Source organism: Diplodia corticola (genome assembly GCF_001883845.1).
Source record: "Diplodia corticola strain CBS 112549 chromosome Unknown scaffold117, whole genome shotgun sequence".
Lineage (NCBI taxonomy): Eukaryota > Fungi > Ascomycota > Dothideomycetes > Botryosphaeriales > Botryosphaeriaceae > Diplodia > Diplodia corticola.
This window is the reverse complement of record NW_017971596.1, coordinates 1-23,268: the sequence shown is the minus strand read 5'-3', so window position 1 is coordinate 23,268 and position 23,268 is coordinate 1. Positions and strand designations below refer to the sequence as shown.

At 59.7% G+C, this 23,268-nt stretch overlaps 12 protein-coding genes across 12 annotated transcripts; 6 read left to right on the top strand and 6 right to left on the bottom strand.

The window, feature by feature from the left end:
• Positions 1 to 797: 797 nt before the first annotated feature.
• BKCO1_11700012 (aristolochene synthase) lies at positions 798 to 1,964 on the top strand (the record flags this gene model as incomplete). The annotated part of the gene is made up of 3 exons (XM_020270546.1): positions 798 to 1,092; positions 1,192 to 1,465; positions 1,550 to 1,964. 3 exons carry the CDS (start codon positions 798 to 800, stop codon positions 1,962 to 1,964), a joined length of 984 nt encoding a protein of 327 aa, XP_020124979.1.
• An 878-nt stretch (positions 1,965 to 2,842) lies between these two features.
• BKCO1_11700011 (isopentenyl-diphosphate delta-isomerase) lies at positions 2,843 to 3,502 on the bottom strand (the record flags this gene model as incomplete). The annotated part of the gene is made up of 1 exon (XM_020270545.1): positions 2,843 to 3,502. One exon carries the CDS (start codon positions 3,500 to 3,502, stop codon positions 2,843 to 2,845), a length of 660 nt encoding a protein of 219 aa, XP_020124978.1.
• A 657-nt stretch (positions 3,503 to 4,159) lies between these two features.
• BKCO1_11700010 (mevalonate kinase) lies at positions 4,160 to 5,600 on the bottom strand (the record flags this gene model as incomplete). Its single annotated transcript, XM_020270544.1, has 2 exons — positions 4,160 to 5,440; positions 5,487 to 5,600. 2 exons carry the CDS (start codon positions 5,598 to 5,600, stop codon positions 4,160 to 4,162), a joined length of 1,395 nt encoding a protein of 464 aa, XP_020124977.1.
• Positions 5,601 to 6,468: 868 nt separating this feature from the next.
• Positions 6,469 to 8,012, top strand: BKCO1_1170009 (hydroxymethylglutaryl-synthase; the record flags this gene model as incomplete). Its single annotated transcript, XM_020270558.1, has 4 exons — positions 6,469 to 6,528; positions 6,580 to 6,682; positions 6,732 to 7,819; positions 7,875 to 8,012. The coding sequence occupies 4 exons, from the start codon at positions 6,469 to 6,471 to the stop codon at positions 8,010 to 8,012; spliced, it is 1,389 nt and encodes a 462-aa protein (XP_020124969.1).
• Positions 8,013 to 8,593: 581 nt separating this feature from the next.
• On the top strand, positions 8,594 to 8,948 carry BKCO1_1170008 (benzoate 4-monooxygenase cytochrome p450; the record flags this gene model as incomplete). Its single annotated transcript, XM_020270557.1, has 2 exons — positions 8,594 to 8,818; positions 8,880 to 8,948. The coding sequence occupies 2 exons, from the start codon at positions 8,594 to 8,596 to the stop codon at positions 8,946 to 8,948; spliced, it is 294 nt and encodes a 97-aa protein (XP_020124968.1).
• Positions 8,949 to 9,377: 429 nt separating this feature from the next.
• On the top strand, positions 9,378 to 10,459 carry BKCO1_1170007 (alcohol dehydrogenase; the record flags this gene model as incomplete). The annotated part of the gene is made up of 2 exons (XM_020270556.1): positions 9,378 to 9,543; positions 9,612 to 10,459. The coding sequence occupies 2 exons, from the start codon at positions 9,378 to 9,380 to the stop codon at positions 10,457 to 10,459; spliced, it is 1,014 nt and encodes a 337-aa protein (XP_020124974.1).
• A 172-nt stretch (positions 10,460 to 10,631) lies between these two features.
• BKCO1_1170006 (carboxylesterase family protein) lies at positions 10,632 to 12,450 on the bottom strand (the record flags this gene model as incomplete). Its single annotated transcript, XM_020270555.1, has 4 exons — positions 10,632 to 11,278; positions 11,337 to 11,727; positions 11,785 to 12,249; positions 12,322 to 12,450. The coding sequence occupies 4 exons, from the start codon at positions 12,448 to 12,450 to the stop codon at positions 10,632 to 10,634; spliced, it is 1,632 nt and encodes a 543-aa protein (XP_020124973.1).
• A 171-nt stretch (positions 12,451 to 12,621) lies between these two features.
• Positions 12,622 to 14,336, bottom strand: BKCO1_1170005 (cytochrome p450; the record flags this gene model as incomplete). The annotated part of the gene is made up of 4 exons (XM_020270554.1): positions 12,622 to 13,052; positions 13,115 to 13,726; positions 13,777 to 13,845; positions 13,898 to 14,336. 4 exons carry the CDS (start codon positions 14,334 to 14,336, stop codon positions 12,622 to 12,624), a joined length of 1,551 nt encoding a protein of 516 aa, XP_020124976.1.
• A 609-nt stretch (positions 14,337 to 14,945) lies between these two features.
• Positions 14,946 to 16,478, bottom strand: BKCO1_1170004 (transferase family protein; the record flags this gene model as incomplete). The annotated part of the gene is made up of 1 exon (XM_020270553.1): positions 14,946 to 16,478. The coding sequence occupies one exon, from the start codon at positions 16,476 to 16,478 to the stop codon at positions 14,946 to 14,948; it is 1,533 nt and encodes a 510-aa protein (XP_020124975.1).
• A 193-nt stretch (positions 16,479 to 16,671) lies between these two features.
• On the top strand, positions 16,672 to 18,394 carry BKCO1_1170003 (cytochrome p450; the record flags this gene model as incomplete). The annotated part of the gene is made up of 6 exons (XM_020270552.1): positions 16,672 to 16,947; positions 17,004 to 17,058; positions 17,141 to 17,209; positions 17,267 to 18,051; positions 18,115 to 18,164; positions 18,229 to 18,394. The coding sequence occupies 6 exons, from the start codon at positions 16,672 to 16,674 to the stop codon at positions 18,392 to 18,394; spliced, it is 1,401 nt and encodes a 466-aa protein (XP_020124971.1).
• Positions 18,395 to 18,938: 544 nt separating this feature from the next.
• BKCO1_1170002 (cytochrome p450) lies at positions 18,939 to 20,930 on the bottom strand (the record flags this gene model as incomplete). The annotated part of the gene is made up of 7 exons (XM_020270551.1): positions 18,939 to 19,549; positions 19,656 to 19,842; positions 19,902 to 19,956; positions 20,015 to 20,373; positions 20,443 to 20,452; positions 20,506 to 20,626; positions 20,696 to 20,930. The coding sequence occupies 7 exons, from the start codon at positions 20,928 to 20,930 to the stop codon at positions 18,939 to 18,941; spliced, it is 1,578 nt and encodes a 525-aa protein (XP_020124970.1).
• A 298-nt stretch (positions 20,931 to 21,228) lies between these two features.
• On the top strand, positions 21,229 to 22,898 carry BKCO1_1170001 (cytochrome p450; the record flags this gene model as incomplete). The annotated part of the gene is made up of 3 exons (XM_020270543.1): positions 21,229 to 22,342; positions 22,406 to 22,658; positions 22,724 to 22,898. 3 exons carry the CDS (start codon positions 21,229 to 21,231, stop codon positions 22,896 to 22,898), a joined length of 1,542 nt encoding a protein of 513 aa, XP_020124972.1.
• Between the last annotated feature and the right edge of the window lie 370 nt (positions 22,899 to 23,268).

The window sequence follows — 23,268 nt, the reverse complement described above, 5'->3', positions numbered from 1 at the left end:
GAGGTGCACGTCGATCAGCATAGGTCTCACAATAGGGTGAGCTCCAAGTTCCAAGAGCATCACGCACCACCACTTTACCGACGACTGCATCTCGCTAAGCCGCGGCTGAAGGGTTGATCACCCCTCTCGTCTGCCACAGAATCTTGCCATATTCAGCGTGATAAAAGTCTTGCATGCTTGTTCCTCCTGGTGGTGGCACAGTGAGACAGTGCTGCAACATTAACCCGAAAGGAGGACGAGACGCTTTCTGCCGGTGTTGAACCCCATTGGGACGAGACCGAGGTCCGGCGCGAAGATCCAGCGCGGCCGAACTACAGCCCCAGTCCAAAACGGTCGACCGTCCGAAGATGAGGCCCAGAAATGCTAGAATCTGTAGTCTGCGGGAAAACAATGGCCACGTCTTACGGAGAATGCGCTTTCTTTACGTCGTCTAACGCTATGACGTGCATGGTAAGATGGGCAAACAAAGTAGCTACTAGTAATCTACGACACTTCGTCTACTCTCGTTGCTGCTGCTTGCTCCGATCAGAACCCTCCCGAAATCTCGGCCAAGGCTACTCTCCACCCCCAGCATGCCAGAATTCGCTATATCAAACTGCGGAGAGTAGGCGGCATCCGTGCTTCCCCGTCCATGTCAAGGCCCGACCCGCCGTGCCTTCCCTTTGCAGCATATCCGCAACAGCAACGGACAGTCAGGTCGGTCATATATAAGCCCTCTCAGAAGACGCTATCTGGATCACCCACATTATCACCAGCACCATCTAACCAACCACCGCCTCACGCACCTGCTCATCAACATGCTGTCCGCTGAGAAGATTCAAGCACTCCCGGCGCCCAAGCTGGAGGCGGATCTCGCCCCGCTCCCACCGCCCCCTCGGTACATCCAGCACAAGAGGCACCCGCTGGAGGAGCAGACCGTTGCCGAAGTGGATGCTTGGTTCCTGCAGCACTGGCCTTTTACGTCCGAGAAAGCGCGCAAGAAGTTCGTTGCTACCGGCTTCTCGACCGTCACCTGCCTCTACTTCCCGCTCGCTTTGGACGATCGGATCCACTCCGCCTGCCGCCTGCTGACCATCCTGTTCCTGATCGATGGTGAGCATCCCATGGCCCCTCTTCTGCCCCCCAGCTCCTCTCCCCTCCTCCCAACTCCGCAACTGCTCGATCCTCACGCCTGACGCCACGCCAACGCAGACATCCTTGAGGACCTCAACTTCGAGGACGGCAAGGCTTACAACGACCATTTGATGCCGATAATGCGGGGAGACGTCGCTCCGGACCCGTCAGTGCCCTGCGAGTGGATGATGCACGAGATCTGGGACGAGATGCGCAAGGCGGACCGCCAGCTGGCCGACGAGATCCTCGAGCCCACCTTCACCTTCATGCGCGCCCAGACGGACAAGGAGCGCATGCGCATCACCTCGCTGGGCCAGTACCTCGAGTACCGCGAGCGCGATGTCGGCAGAGCGTGAGTGAAGAACCGACGTTTCTCCCCCGGAGCACGCAAAGGAAACCCCCCTCCCCAAACCCATCGTGCTGACTCGCAAAACAGGCTCCTGGCCGCCCTCCAGCGCTATGTCATGAACCTGCGCCTGTCGCCCGCGGAGCTCGCATCGGTGCGCGACATCGAGATGAACTGCTCCAAGCACCTGTCGGCCATGAACGACATCCACAGCTTCGACAAGGAGCTGCGGCAAGCCCAGGTCGGCGACCCGGAGGGCTCCTTCCTCTGCACCGGCGTCAAGGTGGTGAGCGATGAGAGCGGCCTCGACTATGAGGCTTCGAAGCGCGTGCTCTACATCATGTGCCGCGAGTGGGAGCTCGTCCACAAGAGGTTGGAGCAGGAGCGCAGCGCCGCCCCCGGCTTCACTCCTGCCCTCGAGCTGTATGTCAAGGGCCTCGAGTACCAGATGGGTGGTAACGAGCAGTGGAGCGAGACTACTGTCAGGTACCAGTCGCGGTCTTGAACGGCTCTCTAGGTCTTGTGCTCTGCGTTTTTGTCTTTTTGTTTTTGTTCTTTTGAGCTATACTCTGGAGTTAGTAGAATAGGCGCTATGGATTTGGTTTCCAAGAAAAAACAAATACCAATTTGTCTTAGGTACGATGCCGTCCATGCCAGAAGCTCAGTGATGTGACCCACACAACGCGACGATAGTGATGACTTACCGCTTCACTAACCACAATCACCGCCTCTCCACGATAAACAATCAATTTATTCAAGGATATAATTCAAAAAACCTTTTAGATAACCTTTAAAGGTAAAAAGGACGACAAACTAATCTTACCAAGGCTTAGCCCGGGACTAAACTACTACTAAGAGAAAGCGTATAGTATAGATTATCCTATTAGTGACGGTGGTAAGGAGTAGAGGCTCTACGTCAAGTCGTTAGAGCACCGCTTCCCCGTCGTATGAAATACGGCTTCTAGGAAGGCCGGGTAAGATAAGAGCGTAACGCTTGTTCTTTATACCAGGCATTGCGAAGAGGTGTGGTAGAGACATGCAGAGGAAACATGCAGACAGGTTTGGAACGGTGACGATTCTTCTCACTCTCGCAAGATGACGGTCATTTTATGTTTACTCAACACGAGGGGATGTAGTGGTCCTTTAGTCACCACGACCGCAAAGTATCCGGTGGCTGCGGTCTAGCTTCTTTGGAAAAAAGACCGAGTCCGGCCCTCCGGGGAGAATTATATGGCCCGAGAGGAGAAGACATCCGTCACAAACTCAATTGCGAACACCATCTGGATCTGTGCCCCTGGCTTGACAGAGCACCTTGGTTTCGCCGAGGTTGTTCACGTTAGCATCAGCCTGGTCGCATGCCACATCAAATACATACAGAGATTGCTATGCCAACGTTCCTTTCTTATGAATACGCCTGATTTCATCATCCCCGAGATTTCCCAATCCTGAATCAAGATGTTCCCACCACTTGGACAAAACAATATCGCAGATCAGTTTGAACCACGGGGTGAACTTCGGTGCTGGGTCTTTGAACATGTCTAGCAGCTCCGCTGATGAAATCCATCTTGTGTCCCGCACTTCGTTCGGATTTACCTCCAGCGCCACGCCACCTCTCTCGAGTTTGATCAGCAAGACATAGTCGATTTCGTGCTCTCCCCATTTCCCATCGCTGGCCGCTAGATAGTGAATGCGTGTCAGGAACTTGAAGTCTTCCAGGGGAACTTCGCCTCGGTGAATCCCTAGCTCGTGGTTGAGTTTGCGCCGAGCCGCGCGCTGGGCACCGACTATGGACGAGGGTAGATCGACACCCATCTCGTCTGGGACAGCGAGCGGATGTGGGCAGCACGTGTTAGTCCACAGATCAGGGAATGTTACTTTCTCGGAGGCGCGTTGTTTGGGAGTGCCATGCTTGCAGCCAAATGATAGTGCAGGCTTTGGTGGAAGACGACAAGCAGGACCGTAAATCCAAGCCGGAGGAGCATACGATTGCAGGATGTAAGATGCAACGGGCTTCCGGCCCCGAAGCAGCGCCTCGGCTTGCATGTAGGCGCAACGTCAGCGGCGCCGGAGGGCTCTCGGGCTTCTTAGAACGGGCTCAGCACTGTGCCACAGGGACCGTAAGGACTGCCTTTCCAGCGTGCCACACAACTGAACTGGCTCGGCGCTTGTGAAGAGTTATCTTGACTGCTGCGGGAGAGGGTCCAGTCAATGTGGGGGCGGCGGGCAGCAGTTAGCTTCGTTGTGTCTCTATAATTATATTGTATCCTGCTGGAAGCCTTCAAAAGTATTCAGCTACGCCTTGCTGGAGACAGTGCCCCTTGTCCTCGCCAGACTGTGCGCGGTGGGTGTCCTGCCAATTGAACGTAATGTCTCCCAGCTGCTGTGATACCCGTGACCTGCGCCTCGAGGTCTGCTGCTGTAATCCCAGCCACGGAGGCTCCGGAGCGGACGGGAATTCCGGATTCATCGAACCCCTTTGTTTACGAGGCAGAAGGTCAATTGAGCTTCGCTGTCCCGCCACGTTCCAAGGGTTCGGCCTGTGAAATTCTTGTCTCAAGCGGTGCCTTTCTCAGCAGCTTAGCCACCGTTTCAATTACCCAACGGATCTCGATAAGATGCTTCCGACAAGCGCAAATGCGTTCTACACACCCAATAGTTTTCACAATACACAGAATCTCTCGTCCGGTGTTTTCTTCGGATTCACCGTCTCCAGAATCTCCAGCCATTGCTTTGTCCCGCCACATTGATGCCGACCAGGTTCTCAACAGCCTCTTTGCCCTTCGATCCCAAGAACCTTTTCTGATCAATTTCCACCCCGCCCTCCGCACCGGACACAGCCGGCCACAGCACCCCAACGCCATCACCTGCGAGCTTTGTTTCAAGCATCTCGAGCCCCTCATCCGCCAGCATCCTCTCCAAGTCTAGTAGCTCCTGCGCGGCCGACCTCGACTCCGCAGCGCCAGGCTCGTCCGCAACGCCAGCCGGGACGTGTTGTTTCTTGAGCAAGACGATGGCGCAGCCTCCACCGCCGGCACCGGTAAGCTTCGTCCAGCCGACGCCAAGGCGGTCGACGAGCGCGCGGGTGCGCTCGAGCTTCGGATGCGACACGCCGAGTGACACCAGCAGGCCGTTGTTGATGGCGACGAGGTCGCCCAGATGCCGCAGTGCCGCCGGACTCGTGGGCTCGAAGTCCGGCGCGGAGATGAGCTGGTATGCGGACTCGGTGGTGGCATGGATGGCGCTCAGCACGCGGTCCGCGACGGCGGGGTGGCTGTTCCGGAGGCCTTTCACCTTGTTGATCTCGTCCGTCGCGCTGCGGGGCTCCCGCGTGTTCACCACCAGCAGGGGGAGCTCCGGGAAGCGGCGCAGCGGCGTGACCACGGCCGAGTCGGGGGGGTTCCGTTGGAACATGACGGCCTTGCCGCCGCTGCAGACGGTGTTGTCCACTCCTGACGGGTTGCCGTGGATGCACATCTCCGCGACGAACGCCCACCTGCTTATGCGGTCGATTTGTAGCACTGATTCGTGTGTATTCTGGCGCTGATGTGGAATGCTCAGCGCTCCGGTCTGGAGCAACAATGCAGTAGCCATGCATACAGCCAAGCTTGCACTGCTTCCCAAGCCTGCGCCGATGGGTATTGTTGAGCGGACAGCGTAGATGCAGGGGTCCAAATCATGCGAGCCAAGCGATAGAAGAAGATAGAGAAATGCGAAGGCTGAGGCCCGGTGAGTTCTGCGTGTACTCTCGGGCCGGCTGGAGGAGACAGCTGCAATATGCGGCTGGAGAGCTTCGACGAGTCCCGGGTCCAGGGACTGGTTCTTCTGGTTTGCTTCAGAAAAGTCGTGCCACGGCAGGTCGTCGATGTTCCAGGTGTGATTGAGGTCGACGTCTGGAGAGTGTAGGGAGATGATGCGGTTTGACTTGGGAGGGAAAGTCACGAGTAGATAAGTGCGGAGGGAGATTGATGCCGCGATGGCAGCCTGAATCCACGTTAAATCTGGATAACGGCTGGAGAGTTTCTCTTACCTTGCCGTATACGACAGCGTGTTCTCCGTAGACAATTACTTTGCCAGGTGCCGAGACCATGAAGGAAGGCGCTAGTGGCTTGGAATTCTGGCTGACAGCTAGTGGGCGTTCCATTCTGGTGAGAAGGTAATAATCACGCTCGAGGATATGACGCTGTCGCCGTTAGTCGGGGCCACGACGCGTTTTCGCCTTACGCTGCTAATGCAGTATACCTGTATGCTTGTTCGATTGATAACCGCAGAGCGATTCCTGACAACAACCCCTGGTTACAAGATCCGCCACGAAAAATTGTTTTGAACCTTTGAACTCATATAAGCATTCAAGACTCGAAGTAAGAAAAGCCAGTGTTTCTGTGCCGCCGCCTGTTGCAGTGGCGGCCGACGAATTTTCTCGAACTAACCAGGGCCCCAGCAATTGGTTCGTCACGACAGCTTTCGCACGCAGGAGCGGCGTTTTCCCATCTAGTTCCGCCTTCCGGAAGCCCAAGTTTTGACTTCGGATGATGTTTTCGATCTGAAGCTGTGCCTCGGAGAAATAACCGAAGCGGTAAAGAGGTTACACTCCCACCGGGCCGTCTCAAAAACACCGGCTCCGAGAAGTTGCTCCGCCGCACACGGCAAGGCTGGTGAGAAAATACTTTCAGATCAGTGATGCCGGCTACGTCACCACATTGATTGGAGTTTTTACGCTTAGGAGGCTCATGTCCACGACTTCTACAAGCCTGACCTGACCGGCAAGGAGCTCTACGTCGATGAGATGTACTCAAATCGACGGCACACTGAGCACTTGGCGATTACAACATGCCAAAGGTCTTGGAAGAAGCTTTCGCCAATCAGAAACAATTGGATGGCCCGAACGATATTACCCAATCGGGGATGCAGTCCGAAAACCACTCGAATGAACCAGCTTCTTATATTTGTACATGGACCAAGAGAGAGTTTCTCTGCAGAGGCAACAGAAGTTCATTGTGTCACTTGTCATCATGCAGTCGCGTGCGCAGAATGTTGGCATCAAAGCCGTGGAATTGTACTTCCCAAACCAAGTGAGCGATTCGACCCGTTTCGTTTTTAGCCACTTACTAACGCTCTCCCAGTGCGTTGATCAGACTGATCTTGAAAGGTTCTTGGGCGTCGCCCCGGGAAAGTTCACGATCGGCTTAGGGCAGACGCAAATGGCATTTTGCGACGACCGTGAAGGTAACGGGTTGCCTTTCTGTAAACACAACGAAGCTTACGTTTTTGAAAGATACATACTCTATCGCGCTTACGGCAGTCTCGTCTCTGCTTCGGAAATACAATGTTGACCCCAAGTCCATTGGACGGCTTGAAGTTGGCACCGAATCGCCGCTCGACAAATCCAAGTCTTGCAAGACGGTGCTCATGCAGCTCTTTGAGCCGCATGGCAACACGAACATCGAAGGCTGCGATACTTTCAACGCCTGTTATGGCGGTACGAATGCCCTATTCAACGCGGTGAACTGGATTGAGTCATCGGCCTGGGATGGGCGGGACGCGATCGTTGTAGCTGGAGACATCGCGTTGTACAACCAGCCAGCGGCAAGGCCGACGGGAGGAGCTGGATGCGTGGCCATGCTGGTTGGCCCGAATGCGCCCTTAGTGTTTGATGCCGGGTTGCGAGGATCCTGCTTCAGGCATACCTACGACTTCTACAAGGCCGATTTCAAGTCCGAGTATCCCTTGATCGATGGCCAATACTCCATCGAATGCTACACCCAAGCAGTGGATGCCTGCTACAAAAACTACAACGACCGGAAGGAAGCCCTAAGGACGTTGCTGAACGGCTCGTGGAAGGAGTCTGGGCTGGCTAGCGGCAACTCCGACCTGCCACTCGGCTTCTTCGACTACATGGTCTTCCACGCCCCGACCTGTAAGCTCGTGGAGAAATCCTTCGCACGCATGCTGTACAATGACTTCGTTCAGAACCCCGACCACCCACAATTCGCCTCGGTCGCCCCGGAGCTGAGGAACTTGAGTGCCGAAGAAAGCGTGACCAACAAGGCGGCTGAGAAGACATTCATGGCGCTCGCGAAGAAGCGTTTCACCGAGCGCGTCCAGCCCGGCCTTACGGTACCTACCATGTGCGGCAACACCTACACCGCAAGCGTCTATGGCAGCCTCGTCAGTTTGATAGCAAACTTGGGCAGCGAGAAGCTTCAGGGCAAGCGCGTTGGTCTCTTCAGCTACGGCAGCGGCCTTGCTAGCTCTCTGTTCAGCTTGACTGTGCGTGGCGACATCTCTGACATGGCCCGAAATGTCGATCTGCTGTCCAGGCTGCAGAAAAGGCATGTCCTGTCCCCAGAGACGTACGACGAGGTAAAGTGCACCCATGATATATAGTTGGCGAAGAGCGCCGCTGACAGATTGGTAGGCCTGCAAAATCCGAGAGAAGGCATATCAGAAGAACAACTATACGCCGGTTTCGGATCTCACCAGGCTTCTTCCCGGAACTTACTATCTGGCTGGTGTCGACGGCATGTTTCGTCGGACGTATGAAGTCAAAGGATAGCATGGCTGAAAGGCAGAGTGACATCCTACATTAGGTCGACGGTTCCTTCTTAGATGATATATGATATAAAATTTTCTACGAGATACTCCATGTCCGTGCAACGCCCGGAATCATCACGGGCACGTAGAAAAGGTCCCCACCCGCGGCCTGCCGGTAGCCCTCCTGCAGCATCGCCTTGTAGTCGTGGCGGAAGCGTTCGCGGCTCTGCGAGACGGCCTGCGCGCTGCTACCGCCGACAACGGGTAGGTGCGGCGCAGAAAAAGCGCGAGGGCATTTTGTTGACTGTCCACAGACGGCGCGGTGGATCAAGCCAGAAATTGCGATCAAGGCAGAAAAGACCAAGAACCTCCTTGGGCAGAAAGGCTGGTTCCTGTTTCAAGACCTTGTTCAGTCAACGAGGTGCTATAGTTCAGGCCAGGAGGCGCCAGAGAGAGGGCTTTGATGCCCAGCAAATAATCATGGGAAGAAGTGGAAGACAGTAAAAAGGAAGGAAGTGAAGGATTCCATTTGAGCAGCTGCCTCACCTGTCGGCCGTCATCAGCGAGGGCCTGTGGCTGTCGTTCGCGTCGGGCAGCGGGCCCATGGCCTTCACCATCCCCGCCGGCGTGCCCGTCGGCATGAGCTGCCCGCTCGTCCACATGAACCCGGACCTGTTCCCGCAGCCCGCCCGCTTCCGCCCCAAGCGCTGGCTCAACGACGCCCCGCCCGGCCTCGCCGGCTACACCTTGGCCTTCTCCAATGGCAGCCGCCAGTGCATCGGCATCAACCTGACCTACGCCGAGCTGCGCGCCAGCATCATCGCCGACGTGCGCCACTTAATTCGGCGGCCGCCTCGAGCTGTTCGGCGCCGAGCTGAGCGACGTGGAGATGCGCCACGACCTGTTCGTGCGGACGCCAAAACTGGACACCAAGGGGATTGGGGTGCTGGTGAAGTGAGGGGCCGCGGGACGCTAGGGGCAGGGGGCTTTGGAACAGTGTCGGTGCCGCCTGTTTGGCGCTGTGTGTTGGCCTTGAGGGCTCAGTGTTGTCCGAGCAGCAGCCCATTTCTGCAGGCACTGTTGTAGAGCTCAGCCATCTTTCTACCAGTAATCAAGTCTCTTTCTACCGGTAATCCTGGCATTTTGCCCGCCTTGTTGATTGCTTCCTTTTCTTGCCAAGCCAAGTAGTCAATCGGCTACACTAACCGCTTTGGGTAATTCCGGACGTCGGGTTCGGCGCCTCGCTTGGAATGCATACGCCGGGCTGCGCTTGGCATCGTCTACGCTGGGTGAGGGTCTCCTCTGCGCGCTGCTACAAGAGCCCGGAACGCGCGCTACGCAGTCGAAGAAACACCGTCAAGGCCCTGGCCGCACCTATCCCGCAGTCATGCTCCTTCCCACCCGTCAGATGGGCAAAAACGGCCCCCATGTCACAGCACTCGGCCTCGGGCTAATGGGCTTGAGCGTCGGGTACGGGAAGCCACGGTCGGACGCCGAGAGGCTTGCGTTTTTGGATCATGCGTACAACCTTGGCGAGACCAACTGGGACTCCGGTGCGGGCTGCCGCAGTCTTGTCCATCACACAGTCGAGTCGCTGACATTCCAGCTCCCCACGTGGCAGCCGACATATACGGCGACAACGAAGACCTTTTGGGCAAGTGGTTCGCCGCGAACCCCGAGAAGCGGCCTGACGTCTTCCTCGCAACCAAGTTTGCCTACAGGGTCACGTCTGCCGGAACTCTCGACACCGACTCGTCCCCCGAATACGCGAGGCAAGCGCTCGACGCCTCCCTGAGACGCCTCCGAGTCTCTTGCGTGGACCTCTACTACTGCCACCGCCTCGACGGCAAGACGCCCGTCGAGAAGACCGTGCAGGCCATGGCCGAGCTGCAGCGAGAGGGCAAAACTCGACTCATCGGGCTCAGCGAATGCAGCGCCGAAAGCCTGCGCCGCGCCTGCAACGTCGCCCACGTCGACGCCGTGCAGGTCGAGTACTCGCCCTTCGCCCTCGACCCGGAGCGGCTTGGCCTGGTGCACGCCTGCCGCGAGCTCGGCGTCGCCGTCGTCGCCTACTCGCCCCTCGGCCGCGGCATGCTGAGCGGCGCGTATCGGTCCCGTGACGATTTCGACGCAGCCGACTACAGGCTCTCCACCCCGCGCTTCAGCGAGGAGAACTTCCCCAAGAACCTGCTGCTGGTCGAGAAGGTGGAAGAGCTGGCTAGGCTGAAGCGCGTCACGCCGTCGCAGCTGACGCTGGCGTGGTTGATGGCCCAGGGCGAACACGTCATCCCCATCCCCGGCACGAGCAGGGAGACGAGGCTGGAGGAAAACCTCTCCGCGCTGAAAATTCATCTGACGCCTGAAGAGGTCGACGCAATCAGGAGGACGTCCGAGGAAGCAGAAGTACATGGCGACCGGTATCCCCAAGATGCCGCCGGTGCTCTTTTCGCAGACACCCCGCCACTTTAGAAAATCAAGTAGATGGTAAGTACTTTGGAAAGGACGGGCAGAACGGGTTCGCCGCGGGGCAGGATTTAGGGTTATAAATATCGAACATGTATGTACATTTCTTTCTCTTTCCCGCTAGGCACAGAATTCCAAGACGCTGGCACCAGCCATGCAGCAATCATGATCCTCCCTCTCAAACCTCAGCCCAAAGCTCCGCGCTTAGATCAATCCAACGTCGACACCGCTCCGCGTCGACGTCATCCCGCGCCACGCCAAAGGTGGTGGTGGAGAAGTTGAGCACCGTGGGGGCAGCAGCGTCGAAGGCGGGGAAGGGGACGGGCACGGGCAGAGGCCGGTCAGGGGATCCGGAGGCGGCGAAGTTGGTGAAGTAGCGCTGCATGGTCGTGGCCAGGGAGGCGGCGGGCGAGGCGTCGGGAGCGCCGTCGTAAAAGGTGTAGGCCTGGTCGAGCGAGTGCCAGCCAGGCGGCACGCTCCACACGTAGGCGTGCGCGCCGCCGCCGGGCCTGGCAGCCAGCTGGCGTGCTGCGCACGTCACGGAAACCTCGGCGTACGCGGCTGCGTAGCGGCGCAGCGGGCTGGCGTACGTGGCTGGGTAGAGCTCGGTGCCGAGGAGCGACAGCGTGGCGGGCGAGGCTGCGGGCAAGACTCGGCTGAGCAGCGTCTCGAAGGCGCCCTCGTCCAGAGCCTGCGGCGGGGTGAAGAGGATGCCCTCGTCCGAGTTGTGGCCGACCATGAGGCGGATGGGGGAGCTGTCGTTTTGAAAGGCGGCGAGCGGGGGAGCGGGGGAGCCCTCGACGAGCGCATGGTCAACGGTGGGGCCTGCAACGGTTTGTCATTCATCTGCGCTCTGTTACTTGGGACTGAGCAAGAGGCGCACCGAAAACGAACGTCCCGTACGGAGCCTGAGAAACGAGCATATTGTTTGCGGCTTGGAGGGTCGTCGTCGACGCACGGCGCAGCTGGAGCAGCGTGGTCGCGTTGGCTAGATGCAGCACCTCTCTATACAATGCGTCCTGCCGTGCCTTTGGCGGCGGAGGGAGCAGCCAGGGGCTCTGCACGATGGCTTGCTGGAACAATGCCGGCTGACGGGCCATGTGCAGCACCGTCGAGCCCGCGCCCGCCGACTCGGCCATGACGGTGATGCGGTTGGAGTCGCCGCCAAACAGATGGACGTGATTCCGAACCCACTCCAGGGCGAGCCGCTGGTCGAGCAGGCCGGCATTGGGCGTCCCGGACTGCTCCTCGAATGCGGTGCCAGCCAGCCATCCCTGTGCTTTCCGTCAGGGCCGCAGCGTTGTTGTCGTCGATTCCAGCGCTGCACTTACGAAAAGACCGAGTCGGTAGTTGACGGCGATGTAGATGATTCCCGCGTTGCCCTGTTCCATCGAGCGCGCCACCAGGCCGGCCCCGTTGCCTTGCTCGCTCTTGTCGCCGCTGACGAAACCTCCGCCATGGATCCAGACCAGCACGGGAGCGCTCAGCTCGTTGTCGAACACGGCCTTTGGCACCACGAGGTCGAGAAGCAGACAGTCTTCGCTCGTGCGTGGGTCGACGACGCTCGCGCTCGCGCTGGCGTTGGCTTGTGTGTAGTTCAGCCCGGCCGCGAAGAGCGTGGCTACGTCAAGCCAGGCGGGCCGCCGGCCGGGGCAGACGGCCGCCGACTGTCCGTTGTTCAGTCGCCGCCGTGCTGGCTGCAGCTGCGATGGCGGCTGGGGGGGTGCGAAGCGCCCGTCGCCCGCAGTGCTCTTGGCGTAGCGGATGTTGGAGAAGTTGTAGTAGCCGCCTGTTTCCTGCACGAACAAAGACACGGTCAGGGACAATGAACACTAGGTCTCAGGGCGGCAGCAGACGGGCGTAGGTACATTCACGGTCGCCTGGTGCAGCTCGTAGCCCAGGTTGACAATGGGGCCGGCGGCGGCGAGAGACAGCGGGACGGCGCGGGCCGTGAGCACCCACCACAGCACAAGCAAGAAAACCTGGACGAGAACCATGGCACACGGGCGTGTGAGCGGAACCTTCTGAATTTGTTGCTACTAGTACTCTGTTCGCTTTATACGAGCTCTGGGTGGATCTAGGCGGTGAAGAGACGAGCTGCAGCGCATTCTCGGCCTCCTCCAGGCAACCCCTAATTGGGCGCGGCCCGAGTCCAGAGAGGCGTTGCATTACTCGCGCGCCTTCCTCCGACGAAACAAGAGCTGCGCCTTGTCGTCCGGGTTGACCAGGTCCATCTCCTCCTTGTTTGCAGGGCGGCGCGCGTCCGGGCCGCCCGCCAGCTTGAAGTCGTAGGTGCGCAGCAGGTGGGCGAGGATGCTCTTCAGCTCGTGGCCGGCGAAGAAGCGGCCCGGGCAGCTGCGGCGGCCGTGGCCGAAGTGCATCGCGCTCGGCGATGTGCTGATGAACTGGTGCTTGTGCCCGTCTTCGGCGCGCGCGTTGCGCAGGTCCGCGAACCGGAAGCCCTGGAACTCCTCGGCGTTCTCCCAGATTTCGTTGTCCAGCGAGATGTACCCGGCCGGCACGATCAGCTGCGTCCCTTCGGGCAGGAGCGTGCCGTTGGAGAGAGTGATGGGCTTGCGCACGAGACGCGGGAACGTTACTGTCGGGCCCCACGCTTGGTCAGTCGTGCGGGAAGGGGAAGGGCTGGAGTGGGATACGTACGCAGTCCCGGCGGGTTCAGCCGCTGCGATTCCTTCATGAAGCTGTCCATCTTGGACAGCTGGCTCAAGGCCTTCTTCTCGTGGAGTGTCCCGCAGCGGGCTTCCACGGCGTCGAGTTCCTCCCGAAGCGGCTCGATATACTCGGGTCTGGCGGCCAGGTCAAACAGCACATGCGTGCAGGTCAGCGTGGTTGTGTGGATCGCGGCGAAGCTTGCCAGGAGCTGCAGCTCCGCGAGGCGGGCGAAGCTTGTGGGTGTCTTCTCCTTGGCGGCGTTGTCCATCAGCCACTGGATCAGGTCGTTGGGCTTCTTGTAGCCGGCCTTCTTCTGGGCCGCAGCTCGCTCCTCCATGATGGGCACCAGGAAGCGTCGTGCCGTGTCCTGGTGCTTCCAGACTTTGCGAATCTCGGGGACGAGGAAGCGCGCCACGATAGGGCGCAGGAGGTAGTTCCATTTCCTCAGCTTCGAGCCGCCGATGTACACGTCGTGTGTGAAGTCGACTGTCGCTTCGAGCCATTTCTCGTTGCGGTTCATGGGCGCGCCGACGAAGACTCGTCCGGTCAAAATGGCCGCGACGCGGGTGAGGCACTCGTACACGGTGACTGGCGTGAATCCTGGCAACATCAGCTCGGCCGGGTGAAATGGAGGAGCGAGATCATCTCACCTTTGCACTCGGGCATCTCTTCATCGAACGTCTTCGCAATTTCGTCGGCCATGATGGGCAGGAGTGCAGCTGCTCATCGTCAGCACCGCTGCCAACCGGGGCTGAGCGGCTTTGCACTCACAAGTCTGCTGCGTAAGGTCCTCCAGAACTGTCTGTGCTAGCAAATTCGATCCCAGCGTGACCCATTCGTACTTGCCGATGAAGTTGGTCTGCACGGCTGCGTGGAAGTCCAGAGTTTCGGTGGGTAGACTCTTCAACTCGTCGATGAAGCCGTTGCTAATGACAGTGATGAATCCGTCGGGCCTCCATAGCTGGTAGACGCCGTTCCTGAACTGGTCGTAGCCGGTCTTGAGCAGCCATCGAAGATTCTCCTTGTATTCGCGGCTCGCCGTGTCATAGTCGCCGCCATGGAGGTTGAGGACCGGGGCTTTGACGAGTTGCCGTCTGAGCGTACGCTGGTGCAGCCACTCCTCAACAACACATATGAGGAAGGTGAGAAGCGAGGAGCCGAGAAGCCCCGCCAGGACGTGCGATGACACCAGTGCCTGCAGCAAAACCATGGTTCGTTCTGCGGCTGACTGACCGGACCTTGGAGCTTGGAATTGCAATGCAACTTGGATGATATAGCTGGCTGAAGTGGATCACCCCGAGCCGAGATGGCATGTGGCTCGGATCCAGTGAATCGGGTGACGCCGAAATGAAGAATTGTTGGCTAGCTCCGAATTGCACGGAGAGATCAAGAGAAAAAACACGATATCGAAGGGGGGCTGTGAGTTTTCATGTGCTCCAGACCTGACACTTGGAATTCGGCAGGAGCTCCAACGGCGCACACACCGGACCGGACCCTGTTCAGGATTGCCGATACTACTGCTCTCGTCGCACGCGATCTTCTCCCCTTGTTCTCCGCGCATGCCGATAGCCAAGGCACTACAAATGCGGCAAGACTCGGCGTTCCAACACACTCGATTCCGGTGAAAACACACAAGCGAAGAGGGAATTAATGGCGGCAGACATCCAGCGCTGTCTTCGCATCTTGCTCTACCTCATCAAAAGGCCATGTTGGGGACAGGATTGGAGAAATTTAGCAAATTTAGCCTAGACCTCAAGCACATGAGCTCTACTTGTTCTAAATCTCGACTTATATGATGCGTGCGCAATGCCTCTCCTCTCTACTCCCGGTACTTCCTCAGCTCCGGGTCCTGGAGAAGTTTTTCCATGGTGTGAGCAGCCAGATATATCTGAACGTCGACGCCGTTGTCAGCCCAGTGCTTGGGAGGCTGCTGGACGCCCTCGGCAGGCGGGGCCTCCATCAGCTGCACGAGTCCATCCATGCGCGGCATGGCAGCATGGACGAGGCGCGGGCGGCTGCCGCCGCCAAAGTCAACGTCGTACAAGCGCGTGTGGATCCACGAGGTGACGAGCAGATGGCTGCGCCCCAGGAACGCCTGCCACAGGCGCTGGGGGCTCTGCTCCTGCAGCTTGCCCGCCAGGTGCCCCGCCACGGCGGCAGGCGTAAACGCGGCGACGGTCGCGCGCAGCAGCAGGCTGGCGCTGGTCGCGGCGCCGCAGACTTCGCGCGCGGGCGCCGTGGCGGCGGCGATGACCAGGGGCGAGCCCACGAAGCGATCGGGCAGCGGCGGGTCCAGGCGCGCACGCACGCCCAGCGAGTAGTCGAGCGTCACCGGCTCGTCGCTGTCGGCCTGGCCCCGCGCGCGGCAGACGCGCGACCAGACGTGGCCCAGCAAGGCGTCGAGCCGGCTGAGGCGGGCGTCGCCGGCGTCGCGGGCGGCGGCTTGCCACAGGCGCAGCAGCTCGGCGCCAGAGAAGCGGAGCACGCGCACAGCGACGGGCGCAGCCACGTCCCAGTCGGCCCAGGGCATGGGCGTGCCGGGCGGGTCGAGCGGCCCGGCCCGAAGCTCGGCGGGAGGGTGGACGGGCGGCAAGGGGCTGCCGGCATTGGAGATCCACCAGTCGAAGCGGTTGCACGGCAGGGCACGGGCCGAGGGTGGCGGTGGCGCCGCGTAGGCGTCGAGGAGACTGGGGTCGAAGAGCGGGCCAGGGACGGGCGGCGCGAGGCCGCGGGCTGCGGCGGCCCAGTCGCGCACGAAGTTGGCGAGGGCGTGGGCGTCAGCGAGCGGGTGCGCGAGGCGGAGACCAACGGCCAGCCCGCCGCAGGCGAAGGACGTCGCCTGGGCGAGCAGCGCTGGCCGCGGCTCCGGGCTGTCGTCGCCGCCCGGGGCGGTGGGCGCGGCCAGCGGCGTGGCGGGCACCAGCTCGACGGCCGGAAAGCCCGACGGGTCCCAGTCCAGCTCGCGCGCGGGGCGGGGCGGAGCGGCGCTGGCCAGCGCCATGTCGCAGCGGGCGTCGACAAAGGCCACGCCCGGGTCGTCGGCGCGGCCCCAGGTCAGGGCCAGGCGGCCGTAGCGGCGGGCGGCGGCGTCGAACGGGAGGCGGTGCAGGCGGCCGCACCACTGCGGATACGCATCCAGCACGCGGCGCAGCGCCTCGCGCAGGGCAGCGGGAGTCGGCGCGGGCGCGGCGTAGGCCAGCACCGTCTCGGTGGGGCTGAAGTTGGCGACGGTGGCGTCGAGGATCGAGAGTGGCGCGGTGCGCTCCTCCAGCGCCCCGGCGGCGGCGCGCGACGCGGGAAAGACGCGCGTCTCGGCGACGGCAGAGACGGATGCGGAGGCGCGCGAGTCCATGGCTGGGCGTGGTTGCGCCGTCACCCGTGCTGCTCCTTCTTATAGCCGGCCAGGCCCGCTCGGCGGCGCCCAAACGGGCGACGGTGGCCGGCGCCAACTTGGCAGCGGAGCGGCGGCTTCACGCTTGTTAAATGTGCGGCAGTGGCGCAGGTGCGGCCCCGCTGTTCCACCCGCGCTCGCGCTCGCGCTCGCCATGTCGTTCCTCGCTGCCGCCGCCACCCTTGCCGGCCTCGTGCTGCTGCTGGCCCATCTGCTCCGCGCCAAGCGCCGTGTGTGCATCGACGTGCCGCTCGTGCACTCGGACGCACCGCTCGCCGCGCGCCTGCAGAGCGGCTACGCGCAGCACAAGGACCGAGTCTTCAAGCTGCGCTGTCCCCACGGCGAGCAGCTGGTCCTGCCGTCGGCGCTTCTCGACGAGCTCAAGCTGCTCCCCACGACGACCATCAGCTTCGCCCAGTCCCTGGTCGACGTGCGTCGCGCCCTCGTACATGCTGATCGCCCGCGCCTTCGCTGATCCTCTCGCAGCAATTCTGGGGCAACCAGACCCTGATCGGCCTCCACGATGAGACGCTCGTTGCAAGTATTCGAGAGAGCCTGGCCCGCAGCATGAGCAAGTCGTCCTCCCCCTCGCGCTCCAGCGCTGTCCGCTAACTGTCCGGCAGCCGCTGTCGTCGCCGACATGCGCGACGAGCTCGCCTACGCAATGCCCGCCACACTGCCGCAGGACAAAGGTGCGTGCGTACCTATACACCAGGAGCCCGGCCAGCCGCACTGCTGACGTGAGGCAGAATGGAGGCCGTTTCAGGCCCACCCAGCCGTCCTTCGCATCGTCGCGCTGCTCTCCGGCCGTGTCTTCGTTGGCCAGGCCCTGAGCCGCAACGACGAGTTTCTCAACTGCATCGTCATGTACACCATTGACTCGTTCTCTGCATCCACCCGGCTGTATGGAGTGCACCCTCTGCTGCGGCCCTTGGCGCGATTCTTCATGCCCGAGCTGCGTCGCGTCCGCGGCCATCTTGCCACCATGAAACGCCTCGTCAAGCCACTGGTCGAGGAGCGGCTACGGAAAGGAGCCGACGCGCCCAATGACATGGTCTCGTGGAACCTGGAGCATTCGCCGAGCGCGCTGCGGACCAACGTTGACTACCAAGCGTTGCAGCAGCTGCAAGCAAGCTTCGCCGCCGTGCACACGACCGCGCTCCTTCTGACGAACATCATCTTCGACCTGGCCGCGCGCCCCGAATACATCCAGCCTCTGCGGGAAGAGGTGCAGATGGCCTTCGGCACGGACGGCGGTGTCATCACGAAGGCAGCCATGTCCAAGCTCGTCAAAATGGACAGCTTCATGGCCGAGGTACAGCGCTTCAACCCTCCAGGCATCATGACGTTCAACCGGGCCATCACCGGCCCCGTCACGCTGTCAAGTGGCTTGCACCTGCCCAAGGGCACGTGGCTGGCCGCGCCGTCGAGTCAGATCGCCATGGACCCGGACATCTGGGACAATCCGACCAAGTTCGACGGGTTCCGCTTCGAACGCCTCAGGCAGCGGCAGGGCGCATCGGGCAGATACCAGGTTGGTCCTCCTAGACACAGATCTGTCTCTTGTGAATGCCGGCCCCCTGCTAATCCTTTGCAGTTTGTGTCCACCGGACCCGACATGCTGCTCTTTGGCTACGGAAACCAAGCGTAAGTGTCCATCGCTCACCGCCGATCTTTGTTTGCCTGCTGACTTGTGTTCCGCAATGCCTAGATGCCCCGGCAGATTCTTCGTGAGCAACGAGATCAAGCTCATCCTCGCCACGCTGCTGCTCGAGTATGAGCTCAAGCTGCCTGGCGACCGCCCCGATACCATAATCAACGACGTATCGGTCAGACCCGATTCCCAAAAGGAAGTCCTCATCCGCCGTCGGGCCTAGTGGCTTTTCAGTTTTCGTGGCAGCTTCGTTCGGCTTGCAGATTGGGTGCGGCGTTTGCACCTTGAACTCATCACTACCGTTGACCGTTGTTGGCGGCCGTCATCTCAAGCCCCTGAGCATTTTCCACCAAAGTATCGCATGATTTACCACACTATATAGATACAGCCAATCTGAAACTAGGTGTTCCAGTGAACTTCTGTACATGATCCCGTGAGAAATTGGTCTTTATAGAAGAGTCCACGCCCGGTAATTGTGAGGCTGATTACGTAGGCTTCCATCACTGATGAGGCACGCCACCAGCTTCCCGCTCACGACAGCAATACTTGGTGAGAGTCAAGAGAATATGACTGCAGTTTGATATTGCTAACTTCTGTCTGAAGGCGGCATGGCCAAAATCCAATCCGCCCGCTCTCTCACAGTCCCTCGCCAGGGTTTTGACATCATCGACAACAGGAACGACAACAAAACCGCAACCACGTCCCACACTCTCTCTCTCGCCCATGCCCCTTCCCCTTCCCGCACGTACCTGTCCTCCCCCTCCAAATCATTGCACCAACACCCTGATGCCTTTGGTGTCGAGCTTGGGCGTCGGCACGAAGCGGTCGTACAGCAGCTCGACGTCGGACAGGTCCGTCTCAAAGAGCTGCAGGCGCGGGCCAAGGCGGCGCACCAGGCCGGCGATGCCGTAGTAGAGCTCAGCGTAGGCGAGGTTGATGCCGATGCACTGACGGCTCCCCTTGGAGAAGCTGAGGATGCAGCCGGCGAGCGCGGGCGGCGCGTCGAGCCAGCGCTCGGGCCGGAACTCGCACGGCTCCGGGAACAGTAGCGGGTTTAGGTGCACCAGCGGGCAGCTCATGCCTACCGGCGTATTGGCCGGGATCGTGTGCGTCGTGAGGCCCCCGCGCCGGTCGCTGCCTGTCGGCCCGCTGCCCGTTGTGAACGACAGCGGCTCCGGCGCCAGCCGCTGCAGCCGCGTGCTTACCCCGTACGACAGCCGCAGCCCTTCGGTGACGACTGCGCTGAGGTACGGCAGTGCCTGCAGCACCTGTAGCGATGGCAGCTCCGTCGCGTCGGGTATTGCGGCGTCCAGCTCGGCCTGCAGCTTCGTGCGCACGTGCGGCGTCCACAGGATGTAGAACATGGTTGCGGAGAGGGCTATTGTGACCAAGTCAGCGCGCGGTTTGCCCCACGGGGGTGGCTTCTCGCTGTCTTTCTCTTTGTGGTCGAAGGTGCGATGGGGGACGGGGAAGAAGTCACGCACACCAGGCCGTCGTCTCCGTGCCCGCCCCTACGATGATCTGGCCTTCCTGCCACATCCGCTCCAGTCGCTTCTCCTCGTCCGGGAGGTCGCCGTCGATGAGTTCGTGGAAGATGGTGGCGCCCGTGCGCCCAGACTTGCGATCCTCGACCCGGGTCGCCTGGATCTCCGCAATCTGCTTCCGCACGTCCTACTCAAAAGTCAGCAAGGGGCATGGGGTACGGGGCGAAAGAACATTGGGCCACCGACTTCTTGAAATCTTAGATACACGTCCATCTCGGGATTCAGTCGCGACACCAGGGCCCTAAGACATTGTGAGGATCTAGGAATAGCACATCAGTGAGGCATGGATACAAGCTTACGACGGGAGACAGCGCATAAAGGCCAATAGCCAGGGGAAGCGTTTGGTATAGGGACCCATGTTGGAGCCGGCAACGATGGCGCGGTGGAAGTTGGGCTCGAAAGTCGGCGAGTCGAGGAAGCTGTAGCTGCGCGCGAAGGCGTATTCGGTGACTACATCGGTGGTCATGCAGCTATAGGCCATATTGAGCGTCGCCGGCTGCCCCGTCCCCGCATAGTGTGTCTCAAGCTGGGTGCACAGCTTGTTGATCGTGTCCTTGATCAGCGGCTCCAGCTTCACCACCGACGCCTTGGAAAAGAAGCGGTTCATAGCGCCGCGACGCAGCCGGTGCAGGTCATGTGGCACGGTGCTGAAGACGCTCTGTTACAAGGAGAGAAGATCTGTTAGCACATTTTTCTGATGGTGTTCTTGCTCGGATGATGGCCCCACCTGTGGAATGCTGCCCTGTTGTTAGCAATACGTCGATAGAGAGCGTGTGGGGCTGGCACGTACCCGAATTGAGTCGTAAAATACTCATACTTGTCTCTTTTTTTGCCTCCCGCCACGTAGAGCTGGTCGATGAACTTGGGGTCATTCACATGAAGCTCGTTGGGGCTGATGCGAACGATCGGACCTGAGAAACGGGAAGGTCAGAGCCATATATGCCTAGTGAGAGAGGCTGTGGCTAGCACGGGTTGCGCACCGTATTTCTCGTGCATGCGCCCAATTTCGAATGTGTACTGCCCGCATTGGACGCCATCGAAGAAGAATTCGTACCACAGTGTCGCGGCGGCGAGCTTGGGGCCGGGAAAGCGAGCAAGAGGATGGAAGAAGAGCCGGTAGACGGCCAAACCAGCAGCATAGAGTACGAAAACGATACACACAACGAGTGCAGGGTGCTGTGCCGCAAGGGCCGCAGCAGCTGTGAGCAACCTCATGCTTGGGAAAGGGCGAAGCATCGACCAAACTTCAGACCCAATGGTCACGGGTTCTTAAGACCAGCCAAGTGCTACTATCTCGGAGCGTCTCGAATAGGGAAGGACCAGAAGAACCGTATTGTTGCGAGCGCTGTGTCTGAATTGGACGCACCGCCATGGTCGGCCCGACCGACCGAAAGGGAAACCTCGACCATATCCGATGCGGTGATGCGCGGGTGCGCGTGCACATAAATACGTGAAGAGCCCGCTGAGCATCTCACTTTTCTCGTAGCAGCGGTAAGCTATACGGGCCGGCACCATGCTTCACGACCTCATCTCGGCGATCCCATCGCAATGGGCGGGACAAGAAGACACACGCCGGATTTCGATTCTCATCGCCGTGGCATGCGTCGCTCTGACGCTGGTCCTGGCACGGTCTGGGAAGACAAAGCAGCGCCTGCTCCAAGGCGTCCACGTCGTGGGCGGCTCTGAGAAAAACAGCATCGTCCAGAATCGCAAACTCTTCTTCAAGAACTCAAAGACCATGCTCATCGAGGGCTACAAGACTTCGCCGAACGACTTTTACTACGTCCCAACCGCCCTGGGGGAGCGACTGATGATCCCGACCAAATTCATGCAAGAGCTCAAGACGGCGCCCATGGACCAGGTTGACTTTGTGGGCACATTCATCGAGATGTTCGAGGGCAAGTACACCACGCTGGGTAGCCGCTCCAGGCTGCATGCGCGGGTAGTCAAGGCACAGCTGAACCAGAACCTCGACGGCGTCATGGTCGGCATCCAGGACGAGATCATCGATGCCTTCAAGGATTCCTTCCCGGCCTGCGACGACTGGACCGAGGTTCCCGTTGTCGACCGCATCACCCAGATAGTCGCCCGTGTCTCCAGCTGCATGTTTGGCGGCACCACCCTCAGCCGCAACGACGAGTGGGTCCAGGCCTCGATCAACTTCGCCCACGACAGCTTCATCGCCGCTCAGACACTGAAGAAGTTCCCCGAGTTCTTGAAGCCGGTAGTCGCACGCTTCATCCCCGCGCTCCGCAACATCAAGAAAAGCTACGCCGCCGCTGAAAAGGCCGCCATCCCGCTGCTGGAAGAGCGCTCGCGCACGGGCAAGTCCGCGCTGGACCTTCTATACTGGATGAGCGAGCAGGCCAAGGGGAACGAGAAGGAAAACAAGTTCCTCGCCAGCATCCTGCTTATCGTCAGCTTCGCCGCCATTCACACGAGCGCTGCCGCACCTAGCCAGCTCATCTACGACCTCTGCGAGCATCCCGAGTACGTCGACATTCTCCGTGAAGAGTACCGCAAAGTGATCAGCCCGGACGGTAAGATCGATAAGAAGGGCTTTATCCAGATGCCTCTGATGGATAGCATTATGAAGGAAAGCCAGCGGTTCAATCCGCTACTGCTGAGTTAGTGCTCCCCCCAAAGGCGAGAAACCCCATAAGCAGTGAGTGCTAACACAGATGTCGCAGTCACTTTCGAGCGTATTATTACCGTTGACTGGACCCTCTCAAACGGCGTCGTCATTCCCGCCAATACGACCATTGGAGTCCCCACCAACGCCATCTCCATGGACCCCACCCTGTACCCGGAGCCCGAGAAGTTTGATCCGTGGCGCTTTGCCTCGATTCGCCAGGCCGATCCTGCGCAGGAGGGAAAGGCGCAGTTTGTGTCCTCCAACCCCGCTAGCATGGCCTTCGGCTATGGCCAGCACGCCTGTCCTGGGTGAGTCTTCCGCGTTTCAGCTCCTTCTTCGACTCATTCAACGTGCTGACCTGGTTCACATACAGACGATTCTTTGCCGCGCAGGAGATCAAGGCCATCATGGTATACCTACTCGAGAATTACGACATGAAGTTCGCACCAGGGCAGAAGAGACCGGAAAGCCTGCAGTTTGAGACACAATACCTCCCAGACCCCACTACAAGGGTCCTTTTCAAGCGCCGTAAGCCGGCGACAGCATAGATCTAAATAGATGGCCCTAGATATTCAAGTCTACTCTTACGAATCTTAGGGTGAAGTTGGAAGATTACTAGTATGAGATGATCGCTACATTGCAAAGCGCTGGAGAGTGTAACGGTGGGCCTCTTCTATCCTGGCTTCGGAGTCGCCAGGTAGGAAGCGGGTGAACCGAAGGGTTTACCATAAGGACCATGATAATAAACATGAGCTGTTGATAGATTGGCGAAGGCAAAATCTATCAAAGGGTCCACCAGCGAAGCTGGGGCTTTATCACTCATAATATGGTGAGGTAGTAATTACAGATCGTAATGGCAGCCATAAATTTGACCCCCCCATCCGTGTTTTAACCCCCCCTACCCTGATTTTAACCCCC